This window comes from Vidua macroura, chromosome 1 (assembly GCF_024509145.1).
Source record: "Vidua macroura isolate BioBank_ID:100142 chromosome 1, ASM2450914v1, whole genome shotgun sequence".
In the NCBI taxonomy this organism is placed as follows: Eukaryota; Metazoa; Chordata; class Aves; order Passeriformes; family Viduidae; genus Vidua; species Vidua macroura.
In genome coordinates, this window is record NC_071571.1 from 80,389,155 (window position 1) to 80,405,185 (window position 16,031).

At 38.1% G+C, this 16,031-nt stretch overlaps 1 protein-coding gene across 1 annotated transcript in view; it reads right to left on the bottom strand.

The window, feature by feature from the left end:
• Positions 1–16,031, bottom strand: part of TRIO (trio Rho guanine nucleotide exchange factor) — a 245,629-nt gene that overhangs the window by 84,692 nt on the left and 144,906 nt on the right. Inside the window, exons 20-29 of the mRNA XM_053999279.1 lie at positions 14,212–14,327; positions 10,825–10,947; positions 7,895–8,089; positions 7,668–7,783; positions 7,056–7,122; positions 6,177–6,286; positions 5,025–5,094; positions 4,487–4,576; positions 2,525–2,617; positions 204–315 (exon numbers count right to left, since the gene is read on the bottom strand). Of these exons, the coding sequence (XP_053855254.1) occupies positions 204–315; positions 2,525–2,617; positions 4,487–4,576; positions 5,025–5,094; positions 6,177–6,286; positions 7,056–7,122; positions 7,668–7,783; positions 7,895–8,089; positions 10,825–10,947; positions 14,212–14,327 (1,092 nt within the window). The remainder of the gene's footprint in view (positions 1–203; positions 316–2,524; positions 2,618–4,486; positions 4,577–5,024; positions 5,095–6,176; positions 6,287–7,055; positions 7,123–7,667; positions 7,784–7,894; positions 8,090–10,824; positions 10,948–14,211; positions 14,328–16,031) is intronic.

Below are 16,031 nucleotides of genomic sequence, written 5' to 3' on the forward strand. Positions count from 1 at the left end.
TATAGATCAAGGTGAAAGAACACTTCAAAAATTACTAAAACTCTACCAGCTGACTGTAACAATTTATTTTCCTAAATAAATTTTCATCTCATATAGCCCTGCCAAAATGGTATGAAAAATACAAACCCAGAGAAAAGAATATGTTCACAAAACAAAGTTAATCTGCAGCACACAATGAATTGGAAAGGCAGCTTGAATCCTACCTTCCAGCATGCTGAGGTGCATGGCATCGTTGGCTCGCTTTGGCACACTAAGCATCACCTCCAGGCCATCCTTAATCTCACCTTTACCTTCTTCACAGCATGTGAGCAGCTCCTGCAAAAGACAAGCAGACAAAATGACTCTCTAGAATTTGTTTTTACACTAATATGACAGACAACCAAAAAGTAGTTCTAACAAACCAAAACTCATTTTTGACACATAAAATCTTTTTGAACTTCTTACTCTGCCAATGACATGACCATGTACTTTGTTTCTATCATGATCAGTTCTTCAAGAAGCAGCCCAAGCTATCAGTTAACTACTTCTAATTTAAACAAGTTTATCTGCTTAATAAGAAATCTTTAAAAGTTATGTTAAAGATTAAAGTTATGTTAAAGACACAGTTATCAGATGCTGTGCTACAGCAAGGCCCAGAACAATGCAGCTGCCAAGTCATGAAGATGGGGGAAAGCAGGGCAGCACAAAAGGACCCTTCCCAACTCCCATGTCAGTCATTGCTCCACTGCACCAAACACCTGCTCTGTACAACTGCTGATAAAGAGAATTTGCATTGTTTTATTCTAAGTATTCCATGAATGAACTATTCTGTGTTCACACAATTGAAAGCAACCTACAGTTAAAATTTTCCAGTCCAAACTAGCATTAACTAATGGACAGAAGTTAGAGAATTTAACATACTGAAGTGTTGTAGCACAATTTAGGTCATACAGTTCTCTGCCCATTCAACATCCCACAGATTTAATGTAACAGTGCCTAAGCTGATATTCTGATTTCCTGACAGCTTTCAAGCATTTGAACAGTATCAAGATAAAATGTAGGTTACATAACCAAAAGGGCATATTATGTTCCTGCTGTTATTCAAAAAGCCCATTTAATTAATTCCCTCAGGTTAAATTCCTTTTCCTCTTTTTAAAGGGAAAGCCATGTAATGATCATTACAATATTTTTCTTCAACTGCCAATACCACTATCACAGCAAAACACTACATGATCTCACCTAAATTTTGCATGACAACTCCACAGAACAGTGACAGTAACTAAGTATCTCTCAGAGGCACAGAAGAGGAGCAGCTTCAATACCATTTGGAAAAACAAGTGCATCTTCCAGAACTGTAAAATGTTTCACCTATCATTCAAGTTTCAGGCTCTTAATCCTACCATACTGTACATCTCTCTCCTATTACAGAAAAAAAAAAAAAAAAAAAAAAAAAAAAAAGACAACCCAGAAACCTAGCAACCACCACACAAATCCATTTTACTACGCAGCAAAGACATCTGGCTCTGTAAACACTGGTGAAACCAATCTATCCCACCACTTCCATAAAGTAGCAGGCTAAAGCATATTAATACTAAAAATAGTAATTGTTGGAATTCATTTCTGAAGCATTATAATTTCAAAAAAAGAAAACAAGAGATATAAAATTTCTGAAAATTACAACTTGACCAAGTTGCAACTCCGTGCAAGTGGAAAACAGACACTAAACTTCAGTCAAAAATTACAGACTTGCTTCCACCCAACGTGACCTGAAAGAGCCTCTAATGTTCTTCAGAAATTTCAAAAGCAATCACACATGGCTGTTCTCAAGCAAAAAGGGCAGACACAGGTCAGTTACAGTGCTTTTGTAGGCTGCTACAACAAAACAAGCATTGCCACCTAACAGCGACCCAGCAGAGTCCAAGAACACTGCTACTCACTTGAGGAGACATCTGTCCACCGAGTGAAAGTTCTAACTACAGGGTTCCAAAAGTTGTGCTTATTTAGCAGCTACTATTTACTTGACATTTCCAGGCAACATTACAAATAAAAACTCTCTGTGCAACAGCTCTATAGGTACAGTCACTATGTATAAATATTTACTGATACACACAGATATTTAAATGTCTTAGATATTTTGTATTACAGTTTTATATATAAGAAAATATGCTATTATCTATTTTACAGTATTTAATACCACCAGCATAGCTAATAGCTTGCCAAAATTTGATGTAGAAACCATTACAAAAATGGCTTTATAGCCATATAGTCATGAATTACTTTTTTACCCTGGAAATGCAAATTATGTTTTCTAAGTAAACATCAGTAGACTGGTATCTTTTTTTTTTGGTTTACAGAAATCTGGACAAAAAGTTGCTTGTTTATGCCTTCTTTTATTTTTTCAGTTGAAATTTTGCAGCAGTATTTGTGGCTGCCCAGGATGCTGGAGTCTTGGAGAGCAGAGTAGAACAACCCTCCTGATTTCAGCAAGAGCTTTGCCTTCTTTTGACCAGCAGAATCAGACAAAGAACCCTGAATTAATACTGACCTTTAAAAGAAGCTGGTATTTCGTTATCCTTTGGACAGGTTTGATAAGGTAAGAGGAGATAGAGTTGGCCAGTCCATGTCGTTGCTGTATCTCCTACGTGGAAAAAGCAAAAATTTGAGGACTGTGAGCACCAACACTCAGATATAAACTGTTTTGAGGGATATGAAATAATATACATTAACTACAAATCCTATTTTAGCAGAAAAAAACCCAGAAAAACCCAGGATAACCAGATATTCCGAGCACAATGAATCATTATGCTGTGCAACTCACTTGGTACAAACAGGAGATGATTACCTCCGAGAGTACCTGTGAAACATTTCAACAAACCTAAATACAAAGAGCAGCAATGAGGGACACAGAATGTGTGGCAACACCTCTTTTAAAAACCATTAAGATCTGTACTTCTTTTGCTACTTGCAAGAGAGGAAAAACCCTCACATTCCAGGGTTCCTGGGAAGAGGCAGGAGTACCGGGAAGGCTGAGGTGTAGATTTCTCAGCATCCCTCTGCTATTTCAGTGCCAACAGCCACAGACGGCCTCATCCCCCACCAGAGGGAGCACGGAGTAACAGTTTCTGTTACCAGGCTCTTGAAAAGAAAACAGCCACTTACAAATAGAAAAAAAAGTATTACCTCCATGAAGCTAAAGGTGGAAAATGGAATTATCTGATAGCTAAATGGGATGATTACAGATTTCAGGCACTGACTGGGGCTGAACTCCACTGATAGGGTCTGCCATTTATCATAGCATCGTATCTATTTTAACCAAGCAATTTCAAACAGCAAGTTATGCCCCACAGCTATGTGCCATCAAACCATGGTTACAGTATTAGAAATTCCCAAAATAGGATACACACGATATTTTCACATGGACCAGTGGTGTCATCAGTGGAAGCACTCAAGTTCTCTGTACACAGAATTAAGTCTTCACACTTCTAATATACTTTAGGTGGATTAGGGGATGGAGAGCTCTGGATATAGTGGTAAAACGGACCAAAAGAGATGGTGACAAGAATTTATTTCTAATAGTTTTACCAGAGCCCTGTGTTATTTTTTTAAATGGTATTTACTAAATTTTTCTTGGAATTTTTTCAGTCATATCTACCTGACTTCCTGTAACTCACCTATTCTTCTTCAAACACTGAAAACTTAAGAGAGGCTTCACAGAAAGGCTTTGCCTTACAATGTTTAGAAACCTCATTTCTTCAGTGATTAGACTTTTGAGATTAACCTCATGAGCTTCAGGGATTTCCTCTACTTCCCTCTACTTGTACAAACAATTCTAAAAAAAAATTGTGGTGTCATTACACAGCTAGTGGCTCAGCTGGAGGAAAAAAATGGAAAAAGAGAGCACTCTAATTGAATAATCTATTAATACTTGTCCAACGAAAACTCATTCACCAGGGCCAAAATTCCTCCTTAAAACTTCTAACACATCTATATTTTTGTTGCTTTTTTTATGTAGAATATTACATATGTAGACCATGGAACCATGAGACTGAATAAGGAGGTTCAGCTCTTCTGAATAACAGCAGTGAACTGAATTACCACTACATGCAATTACAGTTTAAAAGTGCTCCAAAAATTCAACCAACATTTCTATCTCTATTACACACAATGCAAACTAAGCACATCAAAATGTTAAGATTTGCAGGATGTGCTTGCGTGAGCTGAAGATTCATGTCTCGGTTGTTGCTGCCAGAACCTGCTTCCAGTTCTGAACCGCTCGGATATTTGACAGCGACTTTTCACATCTGATTTGACAGCTCTGTATCACCAACTGAGCAATGGAAGTAACCATGTGAGATACAGGATTGATTTTCTTGAGCTGACAGCTTAATAAATTGCAGCATTATTAACAGGAAACTTGCATTTTCTTAACAAATTAGGCACTCAGCAGAACCACATATATGAGTCAAACAGCCAAGGTGTGCTTTTAAGATGGATACGATGTACTCACATCAAAGTATGCTCCTGCATGTTCTAATATCAGCTGAGTGGAATCTGGCTTATTTTTACAGTAGGTAACGTACATCTGGAATTTGTCTGCCTGCAGAACAAAACGCAAATTTGCAAGGTTATCAGAGAGCATCATTCCCGTCTCAAAGTTTTTATGCCATTATCAAAGAGCTTATCTTCCCTATCAAGAATCTGAGCTGTACAGAATTATATTTCCACTCAAACTGGCAGTGTAAAAATGTACATCAGGCAAATAAGACTGAAAACTGTTGTTTTCATGTATATAAAAATAGGTTATTCAAAGCTAAGACAAACCAAATCTGCACACAGGTTTAGGCAACTTGCATACACTTCAAGAGCAGCTAAGGACTGGCATCTGACAGGAGTGCCCTAATTATTGTTTTCTCAGTTAAAGATACACACTTAATTACTTAAATTTGCAGCAAGAGGTACTTTTATAAATCAAAAAGGGATCTGAGAGCAAGAATTCCCCTTCCTATTCCCCTTTCTACTTCTAAACTTAAGTCTGACTTCATTACCCAAGTAACGAAGCAATGTCCAACATCTTCTGGTAACTGTTCATATTTTTCCAACTCCTTGAGAAATATACTGTGGGTAGAAAAGAAACAAATAGTACAAGGCATACGAAACATGTTCATTACAGCAACTTGTTTGGATCTATCATCTGTGGACAAAGGCCATTAGAAAACTTTCTGTAATATCAAATGTATGAGCTAAGGAAATAAAGATAACAAAGAGATAAAAATGTGTAATAAAAGTACTAATATAAAATATAATTCAATAAAAATTCTGATGAGAAGATCAAAAATTGAACCAGTGGACATGCAGTTAAAACAAAAGAATACACAAAAATTTAGTAATTGCTGTTGTTCTCTATCAGGAAGGTTTCCTACTGTTTTCAGTTTCAAGAAAAGCCTTCATCTCAATTTTTAAAAAAACCCAAACTTTGCTTTTTGGATACTCAGGTTCTCAACTTAACACAAAGCATACAAAGAGCCATAAAATCAGGGTCTGGAATACGCTAGGTATATTTTATTACTTCAAAGAATCATAACTCAATACAAATGTGTACACAACAAGGAAATAAAAGAAGGATGATTCAGAGCAAGACTTCTGTACACAGATCCCCCTAGGAACTACTCCATTCAGAAGAAATGGAGTCTCTTTTATGCTCTGTACTCCAGTAAATGTAATGATGCTGGAGCATCTTGACAGAAGTTAAGAAGAGCTAAGAAGAGCTGGGAGCCCTACTCTATCCCACTAAGAGTTGCACTTGGATATCAGGAACGAGGGTTCTGAAACAACAACAGAGCCCTAATGTTTGTGCTATGTTTGTATTTTATTGAGTTCAATGGTTTTCATCTCTTTAGAACAACTAATAAACCTACAACAAAATTTTGGTGTATCCAAAAAATCTCTTACATGCCGAAAGATGCCCAAGACTGAAAAACATAATTTCTAATGGTGTACCTACCTCTCTGCAAAAAAAGCAACAGCTGAAATAATTTAGCAATGCAAGAGGAAAATATTTCTTTTTCTTTTTTTTCTTTTTTTTTTTTTTTTAATGGGAAAGCATTTATTATTAAAATACACAGTATTTTCACTAGGAAATCCCTCAGGTCATCATTTGGATTTAGCAGTAGTATGGAAATGGAAGATAAGTAACTCACTTATTGTGGAACTCATAGATTTCCTGCATGTTTCCAAAGATAATGTGTTCTTTGTTTACAATACCAGGTGGGATCTCCTCGACTCCACTTGTCATTTCCCATAGATATGTCTGCCCAGAAAAAAAAAAAGATATGTGAAAAGTGATGATAACTTCCCAACAGATGCAGCCAGGTATCTATAAGTATGCATTCCTGTAGAGAAGCTAGGCAAAGATCACACAGCAGCATCATCTCCAATTGTGACAGTGCCTATTGTGTCAAATATACCTTGTGATTTTGACAGTGAAATACAAGTTCTAAAACTGACAATTTAACATAGTCCTGAGACTTCATAATTTAAAATGCATAGTATTCTTGACAACCTCCAATGCTTCAGGATATTCCTTATCAAGGTCATGTCTGCAGTCTAGAAGTTCATGCTTTGTGCAACAGCTACCACTGAACATTAGTTGCTTCAGCATAACAATTACTGGGCACTTTTCCATGGAATCTCACTGAATTTCTATTCAAAAAGTCAGCTAGTAGCAGAACATGTGATACAGATAATAAGAGAATTAGCACAAGCTCTCCCCTATTGCTAGCAAAGCAAATAAAGTAAACCCCTCCTTTTTCCCTCCTCTCTCTAAAACAAAAACCCCACACACGATTATGAATTGGGAAAGGAACGATTACTAAAAACTCAGTACCAACAAAAGCAAAATATATAGGGTGAATTCTGAAATGGACTGTTATCAGATGTAATTCTAAGTTTCTTCATAATAGCAGTAAGATTACTTAAGTTGATCTTATGATTCCAAACCAATCATGCTCAGCTGTTAAAACCAGAAAGCAACGGATTGAATCCTGCCTTCAAAGATTAGTGAAAAAAAGAAAACTCACATCCATGCATTCCCGGAGGTCTCTTACGTAAGCCTTTTCTGTCTGAATTAGCTCAGCCATAATGAACCTTAGGTGACAACAGAAAGAATAATCAAATCTCAGTCTGTTAGATCACTGTGAATGCATAATAACCAGAATACATCGTTCTCCTCATCAACTTTTGCTTTTCCACTGCAGCAAGAAAATCTGAGAAGTGAAATGTGAAGAGAGACAACAGAGGAAGGAAACCTACGAGGTAATATCCCTCCATTACTAACCAGGACAAAAAGAAATAGGGAAGGAGATGGCATTTTTTCTCTAACACTTTTCACTGCTACAGTCATTTAACTTTTGTCTTGCTTCCTCCCCTTACACATTATTTCACATTATTTCTAAAAAGGAAAAAAGCATGTTAAAAGAAGTCTAACAGTTTTGAAAGTTTAAGATTCTGTCGTGCTAGAATTATCTGCAAGAACAAGCGTGTGAATAAATGGCAATAAGAGATACTGAGTACTATCACTCTCTTTTTACCATTTATGTGATTTCTAAGCTGCCAGACAAGCCATGACAGTTGTTTCATTATCAGGATTGATTTATGCATTGTCATTGATTAAAAATAAATAAATGTATTACTCTTTCCTGCGGGCAGACTTTCGTTTTTCTTCGTTAAGCTCGTGAGCAGCATCGCGCAGTTTCACCTCTGACCCAGGAACACTGGCTGGGATTATATCCAGCTGCAAGCTTTTGCTCTTTATTAAAGAAAGGAAGAATTGATTAAGGAAGGAGACAGGAGAAAAAGGTAGCTACATCAAATGCAAGTAAAGCTTGTTTGTCTGTCATCACACTCAAATTTCTCTTACCGATTTATTGGAATCTGAGGAAATACCCAGAGCTTTCTCTAAAGAGGTCCTGTATTTCTCCATGCGCAGGGAAAAGTCTCTGTACCTCTTATCCACTGCTGTGACACATTTTTTAATCTCTGTTGCATGAGCATGCCCTTTTTCACAAAAGCCATCGGCCAGCTGTATCAACAACTTCACCCTCTCTTTGGTTTGCTATAAAAACAGGAAAATATCGAGCAGTTACAAGCTCTACCTGTCATGCAGGGGGTCATTTTGCTTAACTGCTACTAAGTGCAATTAGAGAGGGAATTGACGAGGCTACCTTCCTCCTCTCTCTTCCCAGAACTCCTTTAAAAAGATACCTTTTACTTATTAAAAATAGCACAAGATTAATGTAGGTTTCCTTGGGCTTTATTATTACATGACTAGAAGCAAATTGTTTATTTTTCTTTGAAAAATGTGCTTCATATCTAACCCAGAGATTAAATTCTGCTAGGCAAGCCTTTCAGCATGGGTACTCTTGCATCATTATAAAGGCATTTTGATGCCAAAGAGGGTACTTTGTTCATTACCACTGAAGCACTGGTATTAGACCTGGCCCACAGTCTCAAGAAGCTACCTCCTTTAGACACCACAGAAATGCTGAGATGGAAGTAAGTCTTGTTTTATGCTTCACTCTTTAATGGTTTAAGATTAAGTTCTTTAAATCTTTTCTGTATGATGCTTTGTTGTCACAGAGTTGTTTGAGAGAAACTAAGAGAAACAGGTAGTTACCCCCAAATCTGTAAGTGCTCTTCCCAAATGACAAGTTGCCTAAGATTATGCACTTTCTTTCATGTAAATCATAAATCATCCACAATGGATGAGTTTATACATCCACCTCTCTCTCTGTCATGAGTGAATTGTACTGTCAGGGCCCTTGCTAGAAGGAAGTTAAGCAAAATAGTCAAGAAAAACTTGACTCTTACGTTATTGAAAAAATCAAGTTTGTCCCCTCTTAATTCTTTTTGTTCCCTAATGGTCCCTCATCCAAGCATTTCTTCTCAGTATGGAATTAGCAAAGGCTAACATATCCTCCCAACAGGTAGCAAAATGCCAAGGGAGTGACAGAAACAACATCCTTTCAAAAGGATCTGCAGGCTGACAGAGGAAATAAGGAAGAGTAGTGGTGCTCTGCATACTGGAAGGGATCCAGGAAATCTGAAGCAAAGATCAAACAGAAGAAAATCCAGGTTTGAACATCAAAAGTGATCTCTGCTCTTTCTGGATTTTCTTTTCTCCCTTCCCAGGTGTCCCTTAACCATCTCCATCTCCCAAGTCTCTTCTGAGGCGATCATTCAGACAAATTAACACTTGCTTACTTTCCTGGGCTCAGTGTGAAGGTTGGAGAGCCAGAGGGAGAAATGGGTGACAGTTTGAACAGGTGGCAAAACAAAACAGGGACAGACAAGGCTAGAAACTCAGGTAGTTCAGTCATGCAATGGTTGTCTGTCTTTCACATGTGAAAACTGGAAAGCCTTAGGAGTGACATCTGCATCGCTGTAAAGGCCTCCAGAGATACAGAATAACATTCTGCTGCCTGACTCAAAGAATTTTACAGCAGAAGCACAGAATACTTTAATAAAATGAGTTACCTAACAAATAAAGCTTTAATTTTTCTAATATCTTCTAATTAATAATCAGAATAATAATATAGATTGTTGTATTGTATATCCTAAATGATTATTCAGTAATCCACAGTCATGAAGATATGAAAGTGGAAATCAAAGGCCCTGAAATGTTTGTAGATATAGAAAATATTTTTAAGCTACCTCACTATGATTTGTAATGAGAAATCAACAGCACATAGGGCTCATGGAGCCCCAGTAACAATGAATATTTGCTCGTTAGCTTCTGGTTTATTCTATTCTCAGCAGAAATACAGACAGAAAGCCACTGCAAGTAAACAGATCTTGATGGACACATCTTTGGGGGATTTTTGATGGGCAAGGGGAATTCAGTTGCTTTACTTTGTTTCAAATCTTACATAATTCAACTTGTAGTCAACTTGTTTATCGACAACCTGGAGAAGGAACAGAATGCACCCTCAGCAAGTTTGTTGATGATATGAAACTGGGGGGACCAGCTGTGCTGCCTCAGTGGGACCTTGACAGGCTGGGGAGTTGGGCAGAGGAATCTAATGAAGTTCAACAAGGGCTAAGGCAGGGTCCTGCAACCTGGGGGAAATAACCCCAGTACCAGCACAAGTTGTTGGCTGATCTACTAGGTAACAGCTCTGTGGAGAAGGAGCTGGGAGCCTTGGTGGATGAACATGAGCCTGCAGTGCCCTCGTGGCCAGGAGGGCCAACGGTATCCTGGGATGCATCAGGAGAAGTGTGGCCACAGGCTGAAGGAGGTGATCCTGACACTCAACTTGACCCTAATGAGGCCACATCTGGAGTATTGTGTTCACTTCTGGTTTCCACAGTGCAGGAAAGACAAGGAGCTAATGGAGAGGGTCCAGCAGAGCAACACAAAGATTGTTTGGGGTCTGGAGCACCTCTCTAACAAGGAGAGACTGAGGGCGCTGGGCCAGTTTAGTCTGGAGAAGAGTGAGAGGGGATCTCACCAAAATATAAAATATCTCACTTTCAGGAGGATGGTGCCAGACTCTTCAGTGAAGCCTAGTGACAGAACAAGGACTAATGGCCATGAATCATGGCACAAGAAGTTCGATCTCAACATGAGGAAGAACGTCTTTGCACTGAGAGTGTCAGGGCACTGAACAGGCTGCCCAGGGATGTCATGGAGGCTCCCTCTACGAAGACATTCAAAACCCACCTGAACACATTCCTGTGTAACCTGCTCTTGGGCACCCTGCCATGGCAAGGCAATTGGACTAACTGATCTCCAAGGGTTCCTTCTAACTCTAAGCATTTTGTGATAATTTAAAAAAAAAATTATTTTACCTTTGCTGTGATCTGAAACTCTTCATGTTCTTTTAACAGCTCTTGAGTGTGCTGGATACTGGAACCAGTGGAAGTATGTGTGGATAAATAAAACTCTCCATTGTCATGAATCCATTCCAGAGCCTAAATAAAGCATTAGTGAAGAAAAGTAAGAGAAAAGACAATATATTTTTGCCAACAGAAACCATCTGTAATCAGTATTTCACACACGCAGTTTGGCCACAAGTGAATTTTACTCTTTGTCACTTGTGGCAATCATCTGATACCTCTACAATACTAAATAGTTCATAATTCTGAAACAATTCACACAGACTATGAAGCACTGCTTAGAGAATTAAAAATGATGTATGAATCCAAACACTTCAGGGAAGTCCACTACTGCAGGACTACAGCAGTCCACTATTGAAAGGTTCTAACTAATTGTGTTCACAGTTTTGATAGTATACTCCTCAGCTAATGAAAAAGAAAAAAAAAAAATCACTTTTTTGGTGCCACATGGAACAGATATACTCAGAAATATACCTGTTCCAACTTGTAAAAATGTACATAAGACCGCAAAGTGTGTAGACTAAACTTTCCAAGCACGTAAGATTTAACTATCACTTTGCTCTTTTGCTGACATGTATTCCAGCCTCACAAAGTGTGGTCTGTGCTCCTAGAAATAAAACCTACAGCAGAGAAGGAACAGTGAGATGTTTCAGTTAAACCAATTTATGTATGTATAAGTAGAAAAAAAACAAGAATGAAGGACTGCAAACTAAGCTTGTTTCCCTTCCACATCGTGACACTTTATTTGCTCACTACTATGAAAAATGCTAATTTTTGTAATTATCTATGCTTTACCCACATATCTATTCTTTACCTGCTGCCCTTTTAAGCATAATTCAGTGGTCGTGAGGAATGTCTGGCTCCCGGAAAAAGCAAGAGTCGTCTCCAACTGCTGCATAACAGTGAAAATCTAACTGACAACTGTTCTGCAGCTCTCAATACAGGCTTCCTACGGCAGCAGGCAGAGGGATAGGAGCTTAGAAACTTCTCGCTTCTGAAAAAGCCAATAGCAGATGTTCAAAGAGTTTTACACAGCTTGCTTAGAACCACCTTATTACTAAATGTGTAGCTTCTCTGTATCTTCAGTAAATACACAGAACGCTAGGCAAAAATTTAATGCTCCAAGAGAAAAAGTAGTAGATTGCTGGTGGGTGCTCACTCTTCCCTTGAAAGGATAAACTGAAATTATAAGCATTATCTATCCACACTAGCAAGAACAGGAAAAGATTTATCTTGGTGGAGAGTAGATATTTATGTTTCACACACATAACCTTACACTGAATCAGAAAAGGCACTGTCTGTATTATGATTTCACCAATTATTTAAGTGCATCAAAGCTGTGATGAAACAACGTTGATTCCCCTGCTTCCACTTCAAATGCTTTTCTTTCTTGGTGCAAAACTTGAAATGAGTAGAAAGCCTTCAAAATTCAACACCAAATGTGAATGCCAGGATGCCATTTTCTTAGTCACATACTAGTGCAGAAGCCTGATGAGATGGGCCTGTACTTTTAAAAGAAGTTGCTAATGGAGCAACTGTTGGACTTCTGTCAAAAAAGCAACATTTCACCTCTATGACACATGTTGTCATTCTAATGTCAATCTTTCCAAGTGAAGACTGATATGGACAGGCACAGCATGGCTACCACTGATATTACCAACAACATTTAATACTTCTCTGCCTTTTTTTAGTGGGTTTATTACATAATGCTGGAATGAATGATAAACAAAAAGCTGCCCCTCCCCAAATCACAGAATGGTTTGGATTGGAAGAGACCTTAAAGATCATGTAGTTCCGATCCCCCTGCCATAAGAACCAAATGTTTTTTCATACCTTACTGGCTGCTCTCTAGAGGCATACTCTCTACAGTATAACAAAGTTCAATTTGATCTTAATTCCTACAGTTTAGATAAGCTTTCACTTCACCTGAGGTATCCCTACAAGAACTGGAGAAATCAGTTTAGGGATCAGGTAAGCCCTTAACTCCGAAAGGATTTGAGACTCTACCACTGTTCTTGCAAACTGGTATGGTATCTTTCCCATCACAAGGGCATCAAGTTCTGAAAGCACAAAGAATTCTTCCAAATTCCAGAAAGCATCTAAATGAAGAGAGCACCACTTCTATTTTTTTGGCGAATCATTGTGGAGTCCCATATATGGTTTGGTTCTCTTTGCTTTTTGATTACTAAACTGGTGATTGCTGAAAAATGTGATTTACAATGAAAATGCTGACAGATCTTTATCTCCGGTGTTTGACTGTTAGTTAGTAATCCCTATACAAAAACAAGTAGATCATGTGTTTGTCGGAGGTTTAAATTAAGGTTATTCAAAAGTAGGGTGGGGAGGCAAGGGCAGGGGGGCAGGGAAGGGGTGGTGGCAGGGAAGGGATGCTGTTTTAAAGAAGTATCATATTTCAAATTCACTCCAAGATACATCTTGCATTAATTTCTTTGTGAAAGCATGAGAGGCAGACTTGAGAATTCTTTCAAGAGAGCAAACCAGACCAATAGTATTTAAACTTTTGTCTATAATTAGCTGTCAAGAAAGAAATAAAAGATTAGGTTTTTGAGCCCTTTAAAGAGGACTATATTTACACTATGGGCATTGTCATTTTCTGCAGAACAGGAACAGATAGCTTCCTTTCTTTGTCTTATAACCAGTTAAAAAAAAAAAAAACTAAAAACCATCACACATCAATCTACTTACCACTTCTGCCTTGAACCCCTTACTTATTTTTAAGACATGTGTTTTGATTAGTGAAGGAGATTATTTTTGTGTGTGTGGTAGTTACTTAATAGTTCTTTTCAGACTAATAAACTCAACAAAATACCAAGAGGTGGATCTATCATGCAGGAAACCATGAAACCAAATACAAAGAATTGAAAAGCCAAAGTAATTCAGTTATTATTGTTTAATGAGTTATCCAACTTGTCAGATTTCTAGAACTGCCAATCAATTTAATTAGATATTTTTCCTCCAACATCTGAGAAAAATGCTGCTGCCTGTAATTTCCCCAGACAAATTAGGAGTGTGTGTAAAAGTTAACAAGCATAACAATTTGTCAAACACAAGCCTGCAGAAATTAGATTTGCCAGTACCAGATGAAGCTGGCAGAAGCAAAACATCACCTTTAAGTTACAACAGTTACAGAAACACTGCCTCACCGAATTTAGTTGTTTGGTATTAAAAGGAAGGCAAACAATTCAATTTGTTACTTCTATCCTCCTGATGTTTTAACCATTTGAAATATTGACGTCAATGACAAATTTGTTACTGTGAGAAGACCGTGTATGTGAACCCCCGATCACACCAAAGAGGATTTTCATAGGAAACTCTCACCTGTTTGGCACTTCTTTCAAACACCACATACTGTTGGCATTGATCAAGACGTCTTTTACGCATGGTCCAATAATGCAGCACACGGTTCTCCCTCTGGAAGAGTTCATTTAAGATATCTGAAGAAATGAAAACAGAGCTTATGACAACCAAATTTAAAATATCACACTAAAATGAGGGGAATAAAGTACTTTACATTGTAGAATTTACTATACACTTGCTCTTTCTGTCAGTTTTTGCTTTGCTTTTTTTTCCTGATATTAATGAAACACAGTGTGTTCCTTTTTCATTACTTACAGAACTCCTGGTTAAAGAAACTAGAGATGAAATTAAAACTTACTACTGACATGTTTTTTTCCCTCAAATATTTTTCACAAGGGGACTGCCACTGCTTATAGCAGGATTGAAAATGCAGGCTTATAAAGATAGCACTTGATGGGGTTTCCTCAGAAAGAATAAGCATGCAAAAGTAATCACAACATGCTTAACATATTATATTGAAGTAAAAAGGGGGAATTTTTAATTTATCAGTCTCCTATAAAGTATTTTAATGATTTAATTCAGATGAAAAAATGTACAACCTCAGGTCACCACAACATCAAATGCAGCATAAGTAAGCTGACTTGTTAAATATGAATAAGGGTAAGCTGACTTGTTAAATATGAATGTTCACTGAACCTTGACAGAACTTCCAGGTAATAATTAACTCCACAGTTTGTTATTCCTGAGTATCAGAAAACTCACATCCAAATCCCACACATCCAACCTTTTAAATTCTTCCTAGCAAAGACCTTGTGCTTGCAATATGCAGAAGACCTTACCTGAATTCTGCTTCTTTAATGCTTATGGTTTTTCCATGAAAAAAAGAAATTCTAGCAGTTTCCTGTGAAGCTCACTTTATCCACTGCTGCTTCCAGAGCAGCAGCCCTACTTGACTTTGTAGCTTCTGCAAACCCAGAGGGCAAGCTGAGCACAGGGGAATGGGGACACTAAATATCTCCACCAAGTGATTCTGTTGCAATTGCACAGAGCCAAATGAGAGGTCCAGCAGAAGCAGAAGAGACCACAAAAAAAGTCTTATTCTTTACACTAACACTACTGGCTTTTCTACTTATACCCAGAGCTGGCTATTTTCCATATTCCATAATTACAAGTGGAGGCTATCAGGTGCTAGGTGTCTTAAGGTCTCTGTATTCTGCTCTCCCACTGTGCAGGTCCACCATGCTTTACATCCCAAAAGCTAATGATAAACAGTTTGACAGAAAAGCTCAAATAACAGGAAGCCTGAGGGGAAGTGCATCTTTGTCTACTTCATCAGAGATCTGGGACCAAACACATCCACTTGTCACAGCCTCCATGAGGATTATGAAACCTGTCTGAATCACTGCCAACATCCTCCTGCTTACAAGCACCATATTCCCACTTGCCACAGGGTGCTGAGATCACCCAGAATTTGCTTTTGATTGGAATGTGGTCACTGTGGCCAAGGTTTTATTTTTTGCTGGTCAAGCTCCCCTCAAATATGCCAAGCTATGAGCTGATCTGCTGTGAGCCTCCCCTGCTTTCTCAGTTTAATTTCTGCCTTATGTCACCTCCAAAACACTTGCTCAGAGTATATGCCAGATTTCAGGAGGCAGGGAGGTGGAGTGGGTGGGACACAATTACCATTATACAATGCAACACACCCAACTGGACACACCATATAAAGAGAGACATCTTGATAGTGACGCAAGCAAAGTAGTTCTGACAAAGAGCAAGCGAGGTGAATTTAGCAAATTGGAACAGCATTTGTTCTGTCAGGACATGATACAGATGGCAAGGCA